The sequence below is a fragment of the Halichoeres trimaculatus genome, unplaced genomic scaffold (assembly GCF_033239565.1).
Source record: "Halichoeres trimaculatus isolate MK-OKI-2021-1 unplaced genomic scaffold, fHalTri1.1 fHalTri1_scaffold_8, whole genome shotgun sequence".
In the NCBI taxonomy this organism is placed as follows: domain Eukaryota; kingdom Metazoa; phylum Chordata; class Actinopteri; order Labriformes; family Labridae; genus Halichoeres; species Halichoeres trimaculatus.
In genome coordinates, this window is record NW_027437186.1 from 25,499,217 (window position 1) to 25,523,683 (window position 24,467).

Sequence of the window (24,467 nt, forward strand, 5' to 3'; positions counted from 1 at the left end):
GCACTGCTCTCTCCCTCTCCAGCTGATGGGTTCGTCTTCTATTTTTTGGCTTGAGTATCTGATCTCACTTTGCACCTGTCTAGCGTTCTCCCTCTCCTGGGGTGTAATTATGCTTTTCATACTTTTCCAACATGTGTGAAAAGCAGTCAAACTAAGTATGTCAAAACTGCCTCTTTGCTTCAACAAAAAAGATAGATAAGAGCATATATTGCAGCGATGTGCATCCCCCTACTTCCATATTAACATGGGAGCCTCTCTGTAAGTATTTGTCAAATTCTAACATCAGTGGAAACACCTGTTATCTTGCGTATTTATCTAACATAATAAAAATGTAGTCAGTAGATTTCTGCTTTTTCCAAGAAGAAGATGGAATTAAGTTGAAGAAGACACTTGAATGTTTAAATGCAGAAATCAAACAAGGACGAGGAGGCTTTGAACTTTAAACACAAAGCCTGTATCATAATTCAGATAAATGTGTCTGACAGGAGAACTGGGGAAAGACTATTGTACTGTAGAGAAAAAAAATATACACCTGCTGATAGATGACATATAATGGTGTAAGGTTTATGATCTTGTTATCTACTGCACAAACCTAGTTCATTTCCTGCCACAATGGAATAGAAGATGGTTTGGTTGATAGCAGCTGCAAGAATGGTCCCCACTGCTGTGCCATTAGGAGCCAGCTCACTCACTGGAGGAAACCTGGAGAGACAAAGAAACAAAGGAAAATCAGAGGACAGATGAGTTTTGGTGGAGAAGGTTTTGGTATTTACATTTTCACCCCTCCAAAATATTCTTATTTCATGGTAGCACTAAGTATGTAATTTTAACATAGCCTTTTTAATGAGACTTAAGTTATCAAAATACTTTCAATTTATACATGAAAGTTTTAAAAGTTACACACTTGTTTTTTAAAGTTATTATTATACTAATGTTGCTTTGATGTTTCTTTTCGTTCCGTGGTGCAGTTTTACCAACACCAAAGTCTTCATATACCAGCCGTGCACATTATTTCATCCTCCCTCGTAAATGAATAAGTAAAGACTTTCCTCCAAGGGAGTACAATGTAGTTTAGGAAAAAGTACAATGCATAAATAAATAATCTGAAACTGCTTGTACTGATGCCAAAATCTGCCCAAATGTCCAATAATAACTTTGTACTGAGTACAGCTGCAGTGAAAGGCCGTCCAGGGGTCAGATGCAGCAGTATTAGCAATCCTGGAGTTGTATTTTTGGGTCAGAGAAAGAGAGGGAGAGAAAGAGAAAGAGCTAAGTTGTGAACAGAGTCCCAGAGAGTCAGAGTCAGTCTTTGCAGCCTCCTCCTACAATGGTCACAAACTTCAGATGCTAAAGGGTAGAGTGGGCTGGTGGACTTCAGTGGCTGGTGCGCGGTTCAGACCAAGCACCAGAATGGGGAAGAAAGGTGATTTTAGTGACTTTGGACGTGGCATGGTTGTTGGTACCAGACGGGCTGGTCTCAGTGTTTCAGAAACTGCTGATCTACTGGGATTTTCACGCACAACCATCTCTAGGGTTTACAGAGAATGGCCCCTGAAAGGAGAAAGCATCCAGTGAGCGGCAGTTCTGTGGGTGAAAATGCCTTGTTGATGCCAGAGGTCAGAGGAGAATGGCCAGAATGGTTCGAGCTGATAGAAAGGCAACAGTAACTCAAATAACCACTCTTTACAACTGAGGTATGCAGATGTACAACACATCCAACCTTGAGGCGGATGGGACAAGTTAGCATTACAACTACAAGAACACAACACTAAAGTTTGGCAGTTCCTCAGATAACGGTGGAGTTATATGAAAAAAAATGTGGTAAAGCTTTTCAGTTCTAGTCGTAACAGAGGAGATATCCACCTCAAAGACAGTGTTGGGAATGCTGGGGTCAAAAGTAAAGAATTTACTTACGCCACTATTGCTTTCCAGTAACAGGTAATATAACCAATAACCCTGAACAACAACCCTGTTACCGTTATTGACATTGAAATGTGGCTCTTGACAATGCACTGATATCTAACAGCTGTTATCCGACTTGGCTCTCTCAGTCTAGCACAGAACTAGAAGCAAACACAAAGTGTTTTTTTTTGGCTATACTTTGGTGAGAGGGTGGAGAGGTGACAGACACATAAGTAACGATGATTGGCTAAAGGTAGAGCACAATTTCATGGTAGACCGATCAGAGCCACAGTTCAGGTAGGTGGTTGTTGTTTTTACAAACTTCAACGTGCTGCAAACAGCAACACAAGAGAACTAGATGCAGCAGTGGTGAGTCTGGAGCAGTCTGTAAAGTTAAAACCGGCAGTTTCAGAATGGAAGTAGAGGCACTACTTCAACGTCAATGATGTAAAAGGCAAGAACATACATGTGAAGGGTACATTAAGACCCAGAGCAAAATTCGCTCAAAAATCTTTTAGATGTTTGAACGTTTTTCAAAACACTAACACTGTAATCATTTTCACTGGTAAATAGTTGCATTTACAAAGGACTAACTCCTTTACTAATTAAATTACTTCTTGGAGAAAGTAAGAGTTGCTTTAACTGATTATATTTCTAAAGCAATTGGCACAACACTTCTCACACGTAACTGTTAACTACAACAGAAATCATAGAATTCAAAATAAACCACATAACTTTGTTTAAACCATACATGGATTATTTGGAAGCAGTTTTATTATCAGCTTAACTTCCCCTTTCTGAAACAAAAACAAAGCTAGCATACTACAAAAACGGCTCAACAGAACAGCCATACCACATCCTAATGCAGTATGTAGTATGTGGTAAGCAGTACCAACTACCACTACATTCATAGTGATGGGTAGTGGGCGGTTTGGAAAACAGCCAGTATGCTCTTTAATGCTTTCTTCTGGAGGTGGATCAAAAATGTTAAACTGGTAGCCCTCTAGAGGTTGGCAAACAGCCTGTGGCCTCTTTTCTCCATGTCACATGTCACTTGCCCTGTTTTCTGCTCCATCTACTGTCCTGTCCTCTGGTTAAACAGCCAGCCATATAAAACCAGACAAAAAAATATTTAATGTTAAAGCAGATTGATATTTATGGAGTTTATAGTGGAGAAGGATAAAGCGGGGTATTGATACAGTTGTGAAGGATGCTTTGCTGTTCCACTTTACAAAGAGAATAAATGTTTTCTTCTCGTATTACTGTAATTCAAAACATAGTTTTATTTGTTCATTTATTAAACAAACCCTTGCAACAAATACCGTCCCACAAGAAATCTACTGCCAAACAGACTGTTTTATCATCAGATGAATAATTAATATCTTTACAGAGGATGTGATAGTAAAAGCAGCACAAATTGTTCAGTGAACAAATGTGAGTGTTTTTCCCCAGATAAGATAGATTTTGTAACAGTTAATGACTATGCTTGACTATCAGGCACACAAGTGGGTAATCATATCCAGCAGATATGATTGTCACCACTCTCCACAGAAATTATAGCTGCAATAAATAGCAGAGAACCCTGTCTGTGCTGTGTGTCGGTGAGGGCTGATTCAAGCTGATAATGTCATCTCACTGTGACACCCTCCTGGGATACTGTGACTCTGTTGTTACTTATTCTGTGTGTGTGTGTGTGTGTGTGTGTGTGTGTGTGTGTGTGTGTGTGTGTGTGTGTGTGTGTGTGTGTGTGTGTGTGTTCAAAGTTTGACTTTGATTCACAGCAGCAGTAAAACATCTGTGACAACGTTGTGGGAGTAACACTCACACCACAATCAGTCAGATTCTATTATACAGTCAGTGTCAGTGTAAAAGGGTATTTTGGGAGCAGAAGCTATCTTAGCAGCCAGAGCTTTAAACTCAGACTGGAGGCGATTGGACGCCTCCGGTCTTTGTTTATAACACATTTCTCAAGGCTTTCATCTCTCTAGTCTTTGCTGACCCCTCAGCTCCTTCACATTTTACTACATGAATAATGAAATTATCCAGAGAACCAAAATGCGGTCAGACCAAGTTTCCCTTCTGGGTTTATTGTTATTTCATAAAGCAACTCCCCCTTATAGGATTACAGCTGTGAGTGGCTCCACAAGGCAGCCAGAGCCAATTTCCCTGGGTGAAGATGTAGAGTGGGAAGAACTTATTCCAGAGAAACAGAGAAGAGTGTTTGTGGAAGGGGTACGCAGGTGTGGAGACAATAAATGACACTGTCTCCAGGCTTACTGGAGTATAACGACACACTCGATAACTTTTCAGACAGTTGGTAGGCATAGAAGTTACTACAGAGTGTGTGGTCAAAGATTCACAGCCATTCGAAGGTGTAAACCGTACGGTTTTGAAGGACATGTGGTGAAAAAGATCCATCTATCCATCCTGAAGCCCACAGTTACCATCTCTGGAGACAAACAAACCCCAGGGACTTCTCAAGTTGAGCATTATTCTGTAAAATATGAGCCACTCACCAACACAGAGGATGATGTAGCATCCCATCCTGGGAGGTTTTATTGTCGGATGTGTACGTTGATGAAATGACTGAACTGCAGAGCTCCAGAGGGAAAATAACATGTTAACACACGATAACTATGTTGTTTGGTAAAATCTAAATGACTCCTGTTCAATTTCCCTCAAGGTCTGCTTTTGGGCTTTCAGTGAATAACCTATCACAGTGGCATCCAGGAGCACAGAACTGCACTATCCTGCACAGTATCTGGGACTAATACTATAATGTGGCCTTCACGCAAGTACACAATAGCGGCAGTAAACAAGCTCTTAAACATTGCCAGAAAGCCCAACTGTGAGTCATATCAATGCACCAAGAGGAACAAAGAGCCATAATGGTGTGTGATTTGCTTACATTTTTTTTTAACACTTTTCATAAATACAATGTCTACTGTGTAGATTAACAGACAGAAGGTGTAGAGTTGATTACATTTGACAGTTTTCAACATGCAGTTCATCAAGCCACTGAAGTACACGATACAGTTGGAAAGAGGCAATTTTTGAGTTCTAGTTTTGTATTCTTTGGCTTAAACTTGTGGTATTTTTTCTCCTGTTTTATTTGATTGAAAAACAAGCAAGATTCAATAAACTTATAAAAAGTTTGGCTAACTTATAAGATTGTTTTTTTTTTTTTTTTTATCAATCTCAATACTTCAGAACTTGTGTCTGTCTCTGTCCAACTCTGTTCATTTCTCTCTTTTCCGGCATCTCCTATCAGACAATTCTATGAGCCCCTCTGATCTGAGTCTCAAGCGAGTAGAAAGTCATTTGGTCAAAGTCTCAAGCAAGTCTCAAGTTTTTCTGTTGTGGGCAAGTCAAGGCAAGTTGAGTCACACAGATTTTCAAGACAAGTCGACTCTAGTCAAAAGGTTGTGGAGTCAAGTCAATTGTTATACCTCGGGTTTATATCTTGAAAAGAGAAACCTTGTCTTCCAAAAGTAACTGTAAAAAAATACCATGCAGATTGGTCTGCAACTCTGTATGGATTAAACCATGTATTCTACTATTATAATGGAGAGGTATGGTTATATTTTAATATGTCATGTATCATCAGGCACAAATTCAGCTGCCTATAGTGCCTGGTCACGTGCATTTGTTTTGCTGGCATAGGGTCCTTTATCCACGTCCCAAAAGAATAACAGAGTGGATTGAATGCAACTATAGCTAGAGGAAAAACTTATCGGAGGCCAAATGAGAGGGAATAAAGGTTTTGCATGGGAGTTGTTTCCTTTGCTGATGAGTCACGACTAGATGTATGTTATGAAAAGTGATGAAGTGTTGGAAGACAGGGGGTTGCTACCATGGATGGATATTAATTATGCAGTCACATGGGCTATAGTAGCCCATATCGAGGCAGTTGTGAGTGAAACTGTTTGACTTGTTATTAGCAACAATGTTCAAAACTCAATCCACAGACTTATCACCAACACACACACACGCACATGTGCACACACTTCTAATGGTGTTAGCTTGGTTTCACTTCCTTGGCTTCATGTGCAGCCTTTATATAGCGGATAAAGTTAGATGTTGTTCCCTCTTGTTCGTTTATTTTAGTGTTGCATATCTTGTGTTGCGCATTCCTCCTTTTCCATTTGAGTGAACATTTTTAAACTCAAACTGCACTACTTTTGGAGCAGCAGAACCAACTACAGGCTTGGGGGCAGTCACCATTATTAGCTAACAACCGCACTGTGTTGTGTGTGCCCATTGGTTGCTTGCAAGCTTGTGATCTCGCTACACACCTGTCTCCAGTCAATCAATTAATTAGTCAATAAAAGTGTGAACCAATAGTAAAGTGTGAACCGATAGTAGTCAGCTACGAGTCGGCTGACTAAGCTTGTCTCAAGTCAAGTCGAGTCTGCAGGTCATCAAATTTGCAACTCGAATCCAATTCAAGTCGAGTCTCTATGACTCGAGTCCAATTGTCTGTCTCCCATTATCCCTACTCTCTGAGCTCAACACAGTCTCAGTAGATAGGTGTCTAACATGAGTCTCAAAGTTTCTGCTGTTAAAGGAAGTTTGTCCTTACCAATGTAGCTTGCTGAATGCTTCAAAGGCTTCTACTCACGGTGGGTTAAGATGGGATCAGGATCCTTATCTTGTCTTGATGTTAGGTCTCTGTTTATAGTACCACATTTAGGATGTATGTTTTTGAAAGGCATCTGGACATTTGTTGTGATTTGGTGCTATGAATAAAAGTTGCTTGATTGATTGGCATGAGGGGGGTTTTAAGCTGTGCACTACCAAGGACTCTACACTGGGAGGAGTATGGGGCTTTTTTTGTTGCACATGTTCAGTTTACATGTTGCATTAAGATGAAAAGACTATAAATCAAATCCCAAAAGAGTTTTTCTCAAGTGAAAAAAAGCAGACTTTCTGAAAGCGTCTCTTTTGGAACATCTGTAAATGTACTTGGAACCTAAATGCAAACTTTGAACACAGTGTTGTAACATCTCTAAGGTAATTTATGCATGGCCCTTAAGGATCACTGTGTTTGTTCTCTTTGTTTGAGGCTAAATCGTTTGCTGCGTAGATCCTTGGCATATTTCCAAATATTTCAAAGCTCCATTTTCACATTTCCTGGAGTGTTTTGGTGTTTTAAGCTTTGGTAAATCGCTGGTATGAAACAGGACTGGCTAACCTCAGCTCACCCGGTCACAGGCTTCCCTTTGGTTTGTCTTTGAGTGTGAAATGTGTATCAAAGTGTGAGTGAAGCTCGCACTGGGCCCTCTTGGTGCTTTTTTTTTTTCTTTTAGCCAGGAAGAGGCAGCGCTGACATGATATCAGTCCCCTACAAAGTGGCGCTGCCTGAGGGTTGTAAGCTGCTGAGAAATGCCATATGGGGTGTGAAGGTGACTGTAGTGTGCAGATTAGTATTACTGTCCACATGTGGCAGGAAAGATGACAGAAAGGTTACTGATAGGTAGACGGACTAATAAAAGGGCAGACTGGAGGACAAACAGACAGAAACGTGCTGTAGACGTGAAAAATGTCAAAGCAGATGCATGATCTATACAGACACCCTATAATATATCCATTGATCAGGGTACAGAGATGTAAATATGACAAGGATGGTGTGTAACTTTTGTATTTAGAGTCAAGTGGTGGGTGAATTCAAAGAGTTAATTATGCATAATGCAATACCATGTACCACTCAGCTGAGCCAAAGCCACTTTTCATTCCTTTCATATTCAGATGAGGAAAAATCTCATCCAGAGAGAGGGAGAGAGAGACAGAGAGATAAAGAGGAAAGGGGAAGATGCTGACATGTCTACAGGCAGCAGCAGAGAGTCCTGGTGTCAACATAAGAGAGGGGGAGCGGAGCGCCACTGAGAAGCGCGGGCGGCACACAGGTGTCAGCGAGCACTCCGCCTCAGGGCCAATGGCAGAGTGATGCATACGAGACAAGGCAGAGGCGTATAAACCTTCGTCGTGTGCCACAGGGGCTGCTGTTACCTCGTAGACTCTCTTTTTCGAGCCTGCTTTCCCTTTCTTTTCATGCATTGCATCACAGAGTGAATATGGGACAGTGGATTTACCTGGAGACACAGGGAGTGACCTCTGTTGGTTTCAGTCTTTAGGCTGGAGTCTGTGAACTTTATCTGCCCAATATCTTCCTAAGTTCTTTGTCAGAGTTGTACTTAAGTAAATTCCCTTGAAAAGTCAGTGTTTTTTTTTTTACCTGTGTTCTGAAATTGATGAATGTCATGTCTTCATGAGTTTGAAGCTTAGGCTTGCTGTTCCTAATTAGCAGAAGAGAATTTCTCTCTAAGACTGCAGGGCTTTATGCACACCAAGTGGCAGCCTTTGTTGTTAAAAAAATGAAGCCAATGTCTAAAAGGAACAGCTCTGTGAGGATGGCTCTAAAACAAAAGAAACCCCATTAGGTCCCCTGTTAAAATGTCTCTCTATTAATAAACATGTTATAAAAAAGATACCACACACATTAGTGGTCTCTGTTTAGCTCCATTTTTTCTTTTTTGCAAACACTGGGGTTTTGTGCATGTTGATTTTATTCCTTTTGAAATTTTTTAGATGTTATAGTTTTCAGACTGTGTACTGTGATTATTAATTGCATTATTTTTTCATTTGGGCTCAGTAAATATTCAATATTTATTTCACCTTGACACTGCCTAACACTTAATATGTCTCACTGATGTAGTTAACTGAACTTCTGCCTAACTGCTCTGGTTCACTGTAGCAGAAGTGTCTTTATCTTCTTTGGGAAGTTGGGATTTTCTTTACATCATGTACTAAAGTACTTCTTCAGTTTTTGATGGCAGCTACAAATCAAGTTTCCTTCAGAAGAGTAATGATGATAATAAACTTAAGACAGCCTTTTTTGAGCCCCCATAGAGTTAAGGTCAGAAAACACGTGCCTCTGCTCTGTTGTTTCTTTAGGTCAAAATATAGTACATAGAAAATTGAAGACATAGCCATGAAACCTATAATATTTAAATGTATTTGTTTTGTTAGGGCTTTTTTATGCCTCTATTCAGGGAAGACAGGACATTGGATGGAGCAGGAAAAAGAAAAAGGGTAAGAGAAAAGAGTGACATGTGGGCCTCATGGGGTGCAGGACCTAACCGCTAGACCATATTACACTGACGCCAGTGTAATAAACACTATGAAAGTTGACGCGTACATCAACTTTCACAGGCTGTGTGATCAGTCCGGCACATTGCAGGACCTCCAGAGAGCTGAAATCTTGAGACTGAGGAGTTCCTGTTTATGTTAGGAGCATAACATTTGCTGTTTGGCTGGAACATTTCATAATTCAAATAAGAGTTAATTTATTTAATTTAATTTAATTTATTTTTGAGATTCATTGTAAGTCTGTTTTTCTGCCAGTGATGAGGCAGAAATATATACGGATACAACCTTGCCTCCTCCAATGGCATAAGACAACCTGTGCTGGTTGTAAGGCTGATCATTAGTAGCACAATCCTCAGTAAGCCCTTTTTACACTTTACATAATATATTGATGACATTCAATGTGAGCAATTGTGACTGCGAAAATCAGCATGTAAGAATTTTTCAACCAGGCGACTACATATGCATGTGCCGGACAAGCTACAGCTTGATTCACATCAGGCACCAAAATGAACACACACTGAAAACTCCACACAGGTGCGCTTAATATGTTATTCAGGACATGTCAGCACATCAGTACTTACATATGTATAAGGCTACTCTGGGGTGTTTGTAGCTTTTGTTTTCACTTCTGGCAAAATCCTGAATAAGGAATAAATACAGTAAAATTCAGAATCATCTTGGCCATTGTGTTTCGAGGCCGTGTAGTCTTCTGGTAGATGTGTAGATGCAGCTGCATGACGGTCTGACCAAAAACAACAGCAAACAAAAGCCTTTTGAGTGTAATTTTCTCACCAGCAAACATCATCATAAACTGTGTGCAAATGCTCATGAATATACATGTAAATGTGTTGCTGCCTATTTCTGCCTGACTGCCGCTGGTGGTGTTACGCTGCACATTTTCCCCAGCAATTATGAATCAGCCTAATTTGATGACTGTTGAGGTGAAAATACGCTCGAGAGAGTGTGTGTTAGCTGTTATGTCACCCTGGTGTTAGCTTGTTTGTTCCTGCCTGGGAGCAAATTCAGAAAGTGACTAACAGACAACCCTCTGACTCCAACTTAATTACACATAGGGAATGCGTTTGAGCTTCCCTTTGATAAAAAAAGGGGAAACACTAATGTGAATCCAGAGCTTGTGTTTATTACAAAGACCACAGTTCAAAGTCATAGTGACAGCCAAAGCAAAGTCAGCTCAGTCTCACAGTGTGATTTACACAGGAAATAGCCCTTTAACCTCAATACTGCTAAAGGTTTTCAAAATCAATTATAACATCCAGAATGACTGCCTTAATACTTTTTCTCTCCATTTAATCACGGCACGCCAGTTAAAGTGTCAGAAACTGCATGTGTGTAATATTTTGGTAACACTTTACTTTAGAGGTCCGCAAATTTGGGCGTTGGGATACTTCTAGAAACATTTTGTGGTGGGTTGTGATTTGATTTAAAAAAAAAAAAAATCTAATCATCACCTTCTTGCCTTGCAATTTGGAGTAAATTTCAAAGAAACTGGAAGAAAAAACAGTAACCTACAACAATACATTTGGACATTAATTTGAAGAAGCTATGTGCTAGTTTCAAAGAAATAAGAAAAAACACTTTTTCTGATTATTACCTATGTGTGATGAAATATGCGGACCTCTAAAGTAAAGTGTTACCAATATTTACTCAATGCAAATTTACTGATAGAGAAAAAAGTCATACTTTTCTAAAATGCAATAACGATATCTTTAATACATTCTTTTTTAAACCAAAGTTCATGCTGAGATAAACATTGAACTACACCTCATATACTGTGATATTGTTTGGGCTGAACTTTATTACTGACAGAGGGGGTGAACTTTAAGATCATAGGTTATGGTTGGGCAAATCAAAAGGGGGATAGAGAAGCAGTGAAGCATCTGACAGCCAAAAACTGACAAACCTATTTTATTTGGCGAGAGGTAAACAATATGTTGCAAGCATGGCGGATAACACAAACAACCAATAGTGGGGAGCAGAACATCTTAAAGGCCACAGCTTCACAGCTACATGGTTTGGTATGTTAATGCAGCCTGTCAGAAAGTACAGATTAATTTAGGTTAACACATCACTCAGGGTGCAGGAGCACACAACCACAACAGGAGCTCTGTGCCACATTACAATAGAATCCTGTCGTTGAATTAATACAGTCCATCTACAGCATAATCAATATCAAGATACAAGAGGTCTCACTGCATCCAGGCAGCTTTTTGGAAACCTCTCTGGGCTTCTTATAAGTCACATGTACAAGGCTATTTCAAAAAACAGTGGCAATAAAATCTGTTTCTGTTAAGGTCTGCATTTTCAGCCAGAGATGCTGGAACATCAATTCTAGAAAGATTCACTTCTTCCCAACTACACTGCAGTGTTGGCAGAAAACTAAAGACACATATCTTGAGCAATAATCAATAAAAGGATAGAAAACAAAACTACACCATCATGGTCAGAAACACGAGGGAAGTAAGAAAAAAATACTAGCCTCAGGTGAATAGACGATAGACTTACAAACCTCTAGGAGCAAGAATACGTAATGAAAATTAGACTGCACAAATTCTGCATTATACTGTATGCATTTATAGGAATGTTTTCTTTGTGTTATGAAGGATTTCACATCCTAATGAATTGCTGCTTCATTTTCCTTGATTCAAATCCTTTAATTCCTCTGTAAAAACTTAAATAGACTTATCTTCAATGCATTTCCTCTTCTGAACTATCTTGGTCTTCTCTTATATTTACTTATTTACCTTCTGATGTATTCCTAAAGTGCGAACTGACAAAGCTCATAAAAATCTTCACGGAGGTGTCTTTTGAGCAAATCTTGGATGCTAGAAGGCAGAATAGACTCCAGACAAAGACGGTGGTTTGGTTTTCTCACTCTTCATGAACAATTCAGGGATCTTTGCCATGATAAGTGTCCTTGAGTCTTTACAAGCCCATTACAAAGAACAGGTTACAAGGAATAAAAGCATTGAAAAGTGCAAACAATACACACTGACCAGAGGAAGCCAAGATGCCTTGAGGTGTGGAACCCACTTCAGCTTCTTCATTTGCTATCTTAGATTTAGGAGTCCTTCAAAAGAAAAAAAAAAAAAAGGACCCTCCCAATGTTTATTTTATTTTCAGTATGTTTGTCTAAAATGCATGACTTTGACAGAATGTGGGAAAAAGTCTCTAAAAAGTGGCCCTGCCAGGTTTCCCATCATTCATACATCTAAAATCATTCTGAATTCTCCTCTTTGCCCAGAACTGCACTGCACTGCACTGCTCTGCCATCTAAAATGTCTTGCTGATTGACTACTTTAAGTGGGATGCATCCTTCTCAAATGGTCTTACAGGGAGCTGACTGAGACGCATTCACACTATCATGCTCAAAGAAGACCACTGTTTAGGATTTATTAAATAGTCAATCACAGCTGTGTGTGATGTTATCATTCGGAGGGTGGAGTGAAGTACAGCGGCTCTTCTTCCAAGCAGAAACTTTTATCTTCAAAGCCTCACCCTCAAAAGTTCCTGGACATCCTGGAAAGTACTACCCTCCCTCCAGGGTAAAGTCCCTAGGGAAAAATGTATATTATCACATGCTCCTCAGTTATCTTTAACCTTGGAATCATCCTAAACTTCACTCTCCTCCAAAACACACTTCAAAAACATAAACAAAACACCCTCCTACCATCATCTATCACCAGGAAAAACACACACACATGCCTTCATAAACTCCAGACTGGACCACTGCAACGGCATCCTTAACAGCCTTCCCTCTACTGACCTCCAACTACAACACCATGTCCAAAACTGAGCTGCCCAGTCACTCACACACCCCAGCTCCAGAGCTCCCTTCAGCACCTTCACTGGCTCTCTGAAATCATTTCAGCATCCTCCTCATCACCTACAAATCCCTTCATAACCTCACCCCTTCATACCTCACAACCTTCTCAAATGCCACTGCCCATCTCATAACCTTAGATCATCAGACACCGAGCAACGCACCTTGGGGGACAGAGTCTTTACCATCATCATCATCATCATCATCATCATCATCATCATCCCAGTTCTCTGGAACACTGACTCATTTCAGCCTCGGCTCACTTCACACATTTAAAAATTATCTTAAAACCTACCTTTAAAAAAAAAGCCAACACAAGACTCTGAAACTCCCACTCTAACTCTGATCTGTCTGTCTGTATCTTATACCTTTTTCTCTTTTTCACACTACATTAAGCATCTTTTAGTATCTAAGTGCAACTTGTGAAGCAGCTGAAATGGGCCACAAGTCTTGGGGAGTCTTGGCTGGCTCCTGTGGGTCTACTCTGTAAGGTAACAGCACAGGCTGGAACTTGATTAAGTGTTAACACTTAAGTACACCATGCTGTCTGTGTCCTGAAAAAATAAGTCATTATTATAGCCTTGTTTTTTTATTTAAAAGTGTTATCCTATACCATTATACCATCCTGATTTTTTGACAGCTTGTTTACTGCCCTTGTTTGTTCAGTGTAAAAACTTTTGTTTTTTTTTTGGTGTTTCATATTCATATTTCATAAAAGAAAGCAAAGAAAAAAGAAACAATCTAATAGCTCATTCCAAGCGAGAGACGTTGTTTTTCTAATCAGTGGAATTATTCATATTTTCATCCTTTAAAAAAACTCGCTCTATTAGAAAGGGCCAACTCTTGTCCATTGGGACCAAAAACTTCAACTTTGCATAACGCAGCACAGTCTTATATGGTACATGACAGATAGCTCACTTAACTGTGGGATATGAATTATTTCTTTATTGATTTGGTGACTTATTTTCACAGCTATTTGTGTTTATCTCCTGCAATGTATTGCAACATATTTCATAATCTTAGAAACAGACACTGAACATGGCTTTTCTAATTTGGAAGACGAGGGCAGTGTTAAATTATTCAGCATTAAATGCTAATCAAAATGTGGATTGCACTTTCTGTAAGTGTTGTTTTAATGCGCCAGTTGTACCCTGGCACTGAACATCGCATGCCAAATATTAAAGCCCAGAAGCTTCAAAACGCACCCAGAGATACTTGTTTTGTGATACGTTTTATTTACTCCGATTGAGAGTTTAGCAAGTTCCTAAAATTTGTGCACAAATGAACAATTCATCATCTCCTCCAGCAAATGCTCTCTCACTTGTAAACCAAATTCAACACACAGAAGATATCAGCACACACTGTTTATGAGCTGCTGACTCACACTCGCTAAGAGGATTTAGCAGAAAAAAAAAGCTCTGCTGCAAACAAACACTTCAGGAATCCAACACCTCTGACACAAAGTAAGGCTAAGTAACATGAAACCATGGTGTTCTGTAAAATAAGGAAAGATGTTTACAGCACTCCTCCCCCCTGATCATGTTCCTCCCTGAGCTATTCCCCTGATCACTTATCTTGCCCCACCAGACCCTGAACGTCTTTTGTGCTCACAGTGAGCCATTTCTCTAAGTTTTGAGAGAAAGAAAGAGGCTCCAATCAAACCTGTTCTTGAGGGTATGATGGAAAGCATTAGCCAAGCTGCAGAAACAACATTTACTGTGCAGCCAGACGGTGCCACGACTGGTGCCAGCTTAGGCATGTCAGCCCACAGGACATCACTTCACATTTCATCCAGAGGGTCATTTAACACACAAGAGAGGACCTGGCCAGCAAATGTTTGGACTCTGGTGGAGGAGTGTGTTGTCAAAACTAGGCCAGCCATCCAGGCTTGCAGTTTGATAACACACATTGCCAGGTAGGCAGTGATGCCATCCTGCATGTTTTACTGTCAAATCACTGCTCCTGCCCTGCATTATCTACTCCAGAACAGCAACACCTGGAGGCCTCACCCACAGAAAGACATTAGCACCTCTCTAACCAGCAGAATGCTGCAGGACAAATCAGTTACTGAAATTTTGTGTTGGAGTGGCAAGCGCAAATTACTGAGACCCTTTCTGCATGTTAATGGGATGGAGAGCAGAAACCAGGCAGTGTGTTTTCAAAAAGCATGAGAGTGTTCATATCAACAGTGTATTTGTGTGGTTACAAAGAATAAAGTGTGAAGACTCAAGGTAAAAATAAAACACGATTTGATTTCTTTGAACTGTAGAAGCAAAACTTAAGAAAGAGTAAAGTTGAGTGCGTGATAAGAAGCGGCATTTATGTGAAGCTATTATCGATTGTATCCACTGCCACCAGGTATAGGTGTAAGGTTATGAATAGCATGCTGCTTAAAGATGGAGTAATGTTGCTTCCCTGTGTTTCAAAAATGTATAGAAAGTAGCAATGCTTGATATTTAAACTGAAAATGTGCACATTTTAAAAACATTACATAGTCATATGTTGTAAAAATCCCTGAATCTGTCTGTAAACTGCTCAAAACAGTTTGTTTTAAAAATTGCTTGAGATTTTCATGAGACTTGCTGGAGTAATTATGTCATCACATAAGGATCTCTTAACTGGCTTATGTCAAGTTTAAGGGACCTCAAACATCGAGGCCTGCTCATAACTCCGCCCCCTCACAGGCTTCCAGATAGCAGTCCATTCAGAGGAATACCCTCTTGACTTGTTATTATTTTAAAAAGATCCCAAAGTCAGGGCTATCAAGGGTGTTTCAAATATCTGGATCATGGTTTCCTGTTGCAGTTACAATGTAATTCCAAACCTAAAACTGTTAATCATCATAACTCTATGAAGGTGATGAAAAGCTAACAAGCGCATAGGATAAGCTCTGAATCTTTGAACCATTGAAATGAATTTCATTGAATCTGCAAATGAGATTCCACACCCAGCTCAGAATCTAAGTCATTACTTCATTTGTGCTATCAAATACATATTGTGTTAAATTAAAGAGAACTGGTAATGTAGTGTGTTGAGCTTATTAATAAATGTTAATATAATCCATTTTCTTCAGTTAAGTTCATCTCCTTGTCCTTACCATTGTAATCACTGTCTGGACAGTCTGGTTTAATAGACCCCCTTTTGAATCTCTCTGTCAGTCATCTGAGTGTTATTATTCATGCTGTTCACTCAATTACTCTTCTGTTCCTCTGTCCGTGGGAGGTTAAAAAAGGTAAATTATTTCGCCTTACAAACTGTTGATTAACTCACATTCAATGGCAGGCAGAGTTTTTTTAAGGACACATATACATTCAATAGTAAATGAAACCCTGCTAAAGTTAAGGCAAACTTAAAGAGAACATCTTGATTGTTACGAAAATGCAGAAAAAGTGGGAGTAGACAGTCAAAAATGTAAGACGTAAACCTTTTTATGTTCCAAAGATTACTCATAATTTCATGTAATAACATGCTGCTTTCTGTCATCCATTGTTGTTGATGACGTTAAAGGATAATCTGGGTACGATTACACAACACACATTGAAAAAAAAAAAAAAAAAAAAAAAAGCGGGGCAATATCAGTGTTAATAAAATAAAAAAAAGATTATTCTTCTATCCATCTAACCCTTCATTTGTTCATCCATCTCATGACTCTAAGACTGTGTTTCTCAATTTATAATGTGAGGAAGATAAAAAGGAATAATCAAAACATGAATGGAAAAAAAAGAGGAATCTGGACTGATTCAGGTTTCTCTTGTTCTTCAATTTTCATTGTTTATCTGATGGCAAAAATGACAAACGGCTCCATTAAAAACATTTTTGGTGCATGGTGTATTTTTGTCTGTGATTGGAAAATGGATTATGATCTTAAACCCTGACTTCTGTCTGAAAATATTTGACCTAACACTTCAGAAATCTATCTTTATTCCTCAGCACTGAGCACTGGTTTCACTCTTCATTGTTTCTGATAATTATCTGCAAAGTCAGAGTGAGAGCTTAATGATAAGTCATGCAGCTTTTCTTGCCCTGCTTTCAGCATCGACCTTTAGTTGATATTTGAGATGTGTGCGATGAGTGCGACTTTGGCCTCTGTTACAACTGATGCCTGCCTACTTAGCAAAGACAAGTGAAAGGTCAGTGCGCTCCTGTGGCTAAGAGGTTCAAGGCTCAGGGCCGTGGATTCAAACCCTGTGGCTGAAAATCAATCACGCCCTTCAGGAGCATGAAAGTGCTCTACACCTTATAGCTGCGGATTCAGAAGAGAGGGAAGGAAGGACACCAGGATAGATTGATGGATAGATAAATTGATGGATAGACAAAGAAATAGAGAGGGTTGATGTTGGTTTTTCAAATATGGGTCTGCAGTGAAGGAGGTGTGTGGGAGAGCACACTGCAGGGTTTATCGCTAACCCTTTAAATGCCTGATAGAACATGGATGAGTGGGCTGTAAGCACCTCCATCACTTGTATACACGTCTGGCAGAACAACAGATAAAAGAAGGCTGCCATTAAAAGAGCTGTATGCTAAGAAAGCATGACATTTGCTTAAATATGTAGAAATCACAGCCTGATTTGAACTGGAAATGAATCAAATATTTTTTTCCCAACACATTAAATGCTGTTTTCCTTTCAGATTTCAAGAATAGCTCATTGAGGGAACAGCGATTAGCTCCTACCTTCATTTATTTCCTATAAAACAAGCAGCAATGGTTTCCTTGACAGCTTTTTTTCCTTTGTGATTTGACAAGTTGTTTATCGCTTTTTGATTTGTGTTCAAAGGCTGCAGAGCCCAGTGATAACCACATCTATCCGCTGCTTCGGGTATTGTGTAGCCATTTGTGAGCCTGACCGCTGAGAACATTAAATCAATGGTAACACAGTGGTCAGACATCTGCAGAGAACTTATGCCGGCAGTCTCTATAGTCTGTAAAAGTCAAGAAATGGCAGAAAAGAGATGTGCTGTTTCTTTTGAGCTATTACCCCTGACACTCACAGTGATGAACAGGGTAACAATGCCTAACAGAGACGTTGGGTACAGCTACTGTATGTTCTCAGGGCTAGGGAAATCTGTGTATTTTTTTATGTTACCGTGCATCATGTGGGTGTATGTACAGAGTGAATTCTGGAGCAATTTTCACACACTGTCACTAATAGTGTAATTAGAAGCAAGCTTAAGTGGTGACAGCATGTTGTTGATTGTAGTAATACTCGATGCTGACACTGTTTACTATGCAAACAGTATAACCAAGAGCATGACTCAATAATGTAGTAGGGTGTAGTGCTCCTCTCAGGATCGCCAGACTGCATATTAATGCTGCAGGTATGGCACAACATCTGCTGTCTGCAACTACAGAAAACAGCAGTAAAGGGAATAAATAATGCTGTGACATTTCACTCCTTAATGAGATTCTCTTCAATCAGCCAAAAGAGCAAGTTTTGAAATATGTTGCAGAGGTGGCAGAATTTTATTAAAGTCTAGTTAATGGAAATACCCAACACAAGAGCACAAAAGACCTCCAGAGGCGTGTTTAAAAGGCAGTCAGTCCCAAATGGCAAGATGCAAGAGGTTAATTTACATTAAAACTTTGATAATGAAGGTTTAAATACAGTTAAAATAGCATTTAAAAGCAGTAAAGACAGGACTTTAAATGTTTGTAAATGCTTAAAGAAATCCCACACAGAGGGTGAAATTCCACCCCAGCTGAGCAGAAAATTAAGGGACACGGACTGCACAGCTAGAGGAGAGACAAAAGAGGACAAAGTGAGACAGAATCTGACAGAGAGAGCGATAAGCTGAGAGGAAAAACTCAAGGGATGTGGGGGATTTGGGTGGGGGGCGAATGGAAGAGAAGAGCAGAATGACATACTCAGAAGCGGTGAGGCAGAAGTCTCATGTGATTTAGAGTAGATTTAGAAGAGGAAGCCTGTGGGGGAGATAAGCAGTGCGAGGAAAAAAAAAATAGCTCTAACTTCAGTTTTGCAGCATCAGGCTAGAAGAGTAGACACAGCACCGAAGGGGGGATTCACATGGTGGGACCATGCTAGATATAGCAGCTTACCAGTCCTCGTCCCCAAACACGCAACCAGGGGAAAATAAATATTCATGACCTCCCCTTGTGCCCAGTTTTAAAGGCTTCCCAAAGGGCTGCTTCCGTGAGTTTCATGTTAAATGTATATTCACAGCAGCTTAATGACACCACTTGAAAATACGTTACACGCCCTTCAACACAGAACATAAAACCCTCTTTGGTTCTGATTAATTCATATACTTTATTCAATTTCACATTAAACAAACATTATGAAAGCTGTATGAGTAAAAGCTACATTACTCAAACTTTTACTTCTTGGAAGGACTGCATGATTAATTATTTTAAAACCTCAAATTGCGAGGCATACACTCATGCAGGGAAAGATTGGTAGGATATTTAGTTCTGGCAAGGCTAAAAGTACTTGCACAGCAGGGTGTTTTAAACCCTCACTGTTAAATATTAAAACAATTGTCAAGAACCAAAGGGGAGTTAAGCTGCTGAAGAATTGGAGTGATTTTTCTTGGTAGTATAGGTTTGATATGAGCCTTTAGTTGTTCACCATGATTTATTTGGTAAAAAAAGGGCTTCTCCATGTGGAGCAGTAACATTGTGATATTATGCTGAGACATATGTTTGTGTTTTTATATCAATTTTATGGTGATCTGAAAATCTGAATTTAATTTTGCTTTATCTTATCCAAGCAATTACGAAATTCAGAGCCCAACATTTGTGTTTCTGCAGACACAACATAAGGTGTTTTGCTCAAACCTTCTTAAGCAAGTGGCAACCTGCTGCTACAGTAACAGCTACGGTAGAAGGCATTTATTTTAGCCAACAATGACTGGGAGCTTCTCATTTCCCTCTGACAGATGGAGGGGACCAACCATAAAGCAGGAGCAGGAATCATTAAGTCAGCCAAAGCTCTGCAGAGTTGTTTTAATTGTGTGCTCCGGAGCTGTAGGCATAACTTACCTGATTGCTGCTATAACTAACTGCCTTCTCAAAGACAGACGAGATCTTCTCCGTGGACATTTAGAGAGTGATTTGTGCTCCTGAGCTCCTCAGGGAGAGGATGATGCGGGGAGATAGAGCGGCAAGGAAAGGAAGAGATAGTTCATCGTACAGCAAGCAGATTGGACGCTCGCCGCTGGAGACAACCTCGTCCAGCAGGAGAGGCTCGAGCACCTGGCTAATGTTTTCACGGCTCACAATTTACAACGGGCCTGCCGCTGGGTGTGCTGAGTATCGTCAAAGTGACACCCTACAGCGGTGTGGGCCTACGGTGCCGACCTTCTGTGTGAGTGCCAGACAGAGCACTCATTCAAGGCGTTAATCAATGGCCTTTCACTGGTTATGCGGCTAAGTCTGCGTATCAATCACCGAATAAAGCCGAACAACAGGGGGACGTGAGTGCACACACAAAGTGCTGGATTAAAAAAAGGACACATTCAATACACACACAATGATCTGTGAAAGGAAATACACACAGACACAAAGTCACACACACTTTCACTGATGTGTTGACAGCTTGGGCAGAGCTCACAATCCCTGTCTTTTGCATAAAGGCATATCAAATTCTGTTACAGATGATAGACTGCCAAGACTCCAAACTTTGACTGACATACAAGCTGGTAAATCAATCCACTTAAAACAAGCTTCACTATAAGCTCCTGGAGACTGCATTGTGCCAGGCAAACTTTGCCATCACTCCTTAAAGCTTCACAGTCTGGCTTAGATCTCCAGATGATGCAGACAGGTGCTTGCTGCAGAGGAACACAAAATGACAGCCACTGCAAACACTCACACTTACTCATCACGGAAAGGTTTTCAAAGTCAGCTGGAGTGTGAATAATCCATGTTTATCTTTTAATAATACATGTCTCTTGCCTCTTCCTGATGCAGAGTCACATCACCCAACCCAGCCACGGTCCAGAACAGCCATTTATTGTGTGTGGCAGTATGGATAATGTTCATCTTGCATCTCCCTTCGCTGGTTTCACAGTCCAAACACTTAATCTTGTCAAAGGAGACTCTTAATAAACTCAGGGGGAAGCCCTGCTCTGCCCTTAGAGAGGAACAAATGTGGTTTACAGCAGCGATGATCTGCAGCATCTAGCCGGAGGGGCTAATGCATATTTATACTCCAAACTCATTAATCAGTCACGCACGGAAAAGAGAGCGCGACAACGAGAGACAGTATCACAGCTGAGGATACTGCGCTGAGTGTCGGCATGAAGGAATAATAATAATCTGTAGATAGCTATTGATAAAACAGAAAATAAGAAATGCATGAGGAATATCGACTTCACGGCCATTTACGACAGCTCAAGGTGGAATATATAATTTGCAAAATGATTAAATATTAATGGAAATATCCCAGACATTGAATAAAAGATGTGGCCAGAGATAAAAAAAGTGAGTCGGGGCATTCTTAAGAAACCATCCTGCAGCATTTTTCTCCCTCTTTGGGGCTCTTTGATGTGTGCAGAGGCAGCTGCTTCCACAGTTGTGTCAAGGAGACGCACCTATACTCCTCCTGGGTGAAGATCGGGATGCGGGAGGGCTGAAGGACGGTTATCTCCACCAAAGTGCTGTTAGTCTTCACTGGCTCCCCGTCATCAAATGCGATCACAAACAACTGCAGCGGGCGACAGAAACACGCAGATAAACAACAAACAAATGCAAATGTGAACACAAAAGTATAACAGCATTCTGTCTTTGGTCCATACTACTACCCACTACACAAAATATTCTCTTTCTGAGGTTGCCAGGCATTCTCAGTAAACATGTTCGGCATCCTAATAAAGCTTGACTGGCAGAATAGGATCTGGCGAGCGGCCTGCAAAGCCCGCACAGAGAATGTATGAATGTATTGATCTACATTCATAGACTGTGGAGAATGGAGCCTGGAGGGGCAGATGCGGGGGAGAGGGGAGGAAGAGATAGGCAGAAAAAGTGTAAACAAAAAAAAAAAAAAGAAAAAAGAAAAAGAAAAAGAGAAAAGGTAAGAAATGCAGAAAAAGAACATAATCTGAAGGTAGAGGCAGATAGATTACGTACAAAGTAGCGTAAGCCACAAATCCCTTTAACAACCTCATCCTATGAGGCACCTGGTCCCCTCTTCACAACTATCTATGTGCCTGTGTAAGGTCGCGGTAACTTGTTACATAATCTTCACTTGAGCAGCTGGGGGAGATTTTTATTAGTAACAAAGCTTGATATCAGAAGCAACAGACACATGACAAGCAATGACATAATCATTGTGACAAGGCAATAATCACCACAGATGTTCTTTGATTTTCTAGAATAATCCATGTTTACCAGTAAACAGAAGATGAGCATTATTGCAACTCACATTTCACTAAAACAGGCTGTATGAAATCTGTTAGCAATAACATTAACAGAGAGAACACGCCTGTGGGAGCTATCAGGTTGCTGCTCTGCTCTTCATGCACGTAATCAATATGTTTACATGTACACCATGTTCTTAAATTGATCATTATAATAACAACAACAGTCTGACTGCTTATGAGTTATTTAAAGATTGTACTTTAACTGTATTACAGGCACATATACATGTAATCAGAGTCATCAGAGTGCATGTTCAGATTGCACAATTGTGTTTTTATGTCGTCAAGGGGAAAAGCATGGGAAAAAGATGAGCTTCTTTGGTGAGGACAGGACAAATCCACTAATCCAATCATAAAGGATTTGATTACTACAGAATTTTCAGATGGGCAAAAGTGGACAGATTCAGAGGCTGTCTGAAAAGCTCATGGGAAGCTGGCCAAAGCACCCTATAAGGCTAAGAGCACTTAACACCAGCTCCTCTAATCTGGCTAATTTTTACCTGTTACATTGCCACAAGTGTCTTTTTTTTTTTTTTTTTTTTTTCAGAAACTGTTTGCAATGGCATACGAGATGTGGGGTCAACTTCTGCCACACCCCCAGTGTCACCCAAGCTGTGTCATTTAAACAACTACTGCTCTGGCTTATTCAGAATAAACCGATTTGCGGGAACATGAATATTCCTGTAGCTCATACGCCGTTGTCAACACTTAATTTAGAATATTGAAATATTACAGTGAAGATTGAGGACTAACCTACAAGCATTCTGACTCAAGCCTTGACACCAACAAGGTTAAAAAATAAATTCCCTCTAATAGGCAGAGCACCAAAGTCATACTTGTGTATGCTTCTGGGCATGAGCTGTGTCATTCAGATGTTACTATCACTTGCTTACCATCTGTGTGGCTATCTGCTGAATACCAATGCAATGTCCAATATCAATCATGCACATGTGCAGCGAGGCCTTTATGACCTGACTCCGCTTACTATTGCCCTTCTGAGACTCTGGAGCCTCAAATGCGAGCCCAGCTGCCTCTTTATGTGATGCATTGCTGCTATTGTTGAACTAACAAGACTGCATGTTCCCATGTGTGTTTGGGGGAAGCTTTCACTCAAACCTCCAGAGAAATGTATATCAATCCACCATAATGGAGACTCCCTGGACTCACTGTATGAATAAAAAAACAACATTATCTCAGAAGAGACCCTCACATTCAGAGCAGCACCAGCCTCCCTCTGCTAATGTCCCTGTAATAACTGCTTCTCACCTTAAAGGTGACACTGGGCTCTTCATTAAGGTTGACCTTGGTGATGACTCTCCCAGTTTCCTCCTCTACATCAAAGATGCTCCCGCTGTAGGGTGACCTGTCTTGGTCCACTCTGTAGCGGACAAAACTGGCTGGAGTCCCCTGGAGGAAGGAGAAAGAAGTTCATGAACTACATCAAGGCACAGTTCATTTATATATCGACACAGTAATGGTAAAACATAGTTCAGAACAGTTCAATAGGAAAGACGGTGTGACCATAATTAGGCATTATAAAATGTACTAATGCCTGGATATGGTGAAATCTTATATTTAATATGACGGTAGAAAGAAAAAGGTGTTTTATGCAACTGTGTTTCTTGTTGTTGTACCCTGAAGATATAATATCAAGGACCTACAGTTGATTAAATGTGTGTGTTCAAAAATTCTGCAAAAAGTAGCTCATGTAACATGGATTAAACGCTCTGCATTTCCATTATTCTTTGGTTTCACAAACTAGACGCTGGGTCATTCCACAGAATCTTTTTATAAAGCAGGCGTTTTAGTTGAGTGCGCATAAACAGCAAACAGAGGTTGAGAAAAATGGAAAGACAATGACAAAGGATGAGACATTGTGCAACAAGGCTCTAGGGCAACACCCATAAAGACGAAACAAGACAAATGGCAGTACTTAGAAAATTCCCTTACGAGTGTAGAAGAAGACTAAAATGACTCAAAAAACATAACAAAAGGTAGATGGTACCCACAATGAAGGAAAACAAACACTTGTTGATTATAACAGAAATAAAAGTAATAAACAACACTGTTCAAGGAAAGTGACACGCACAGTTTAGTTTCAAAACCACACCTGAAACCAAAGTGTATGTGTCATCACAAAAACAAAGTTGAAATGATTTTTGTCCATACTTAAAGCTGTACTCAACAAAGTCCTCATCAC

At 40.1% G+C, this 24,467-nt stretch overlaps 1 protein-coding gene across 1 annotated transcript in view; it reads right to left on the minus strand.

Annotated features, from left to right (window-relative positions):
• The window catches only part of LOC141794757 (protocadherin-15-like), a 262,295-nt gene that overhangs the window by 41,023 nt on the left and 196,805 nt on the right, over positions 1–24,467 (minus strand). Inside the window, exons 24-26 of the mRNA XM_074675236.1 lie at positions 23,534–23,674; positions 21,443–21,555; positions 593–702 (exon numbers count right to left, since the gene is read on the minus strand). Of these exons, the coding sequence (XP_074531337.1) occupies positions 593–702; positions 21,443–21,555; positions 23,534–23,674 (364 nt within the window). The remainder of the gene's footprint in view (positions 1–592; positions 703–21,442; positions 21,556–23,533; positions 23,675–24,467) is intronic.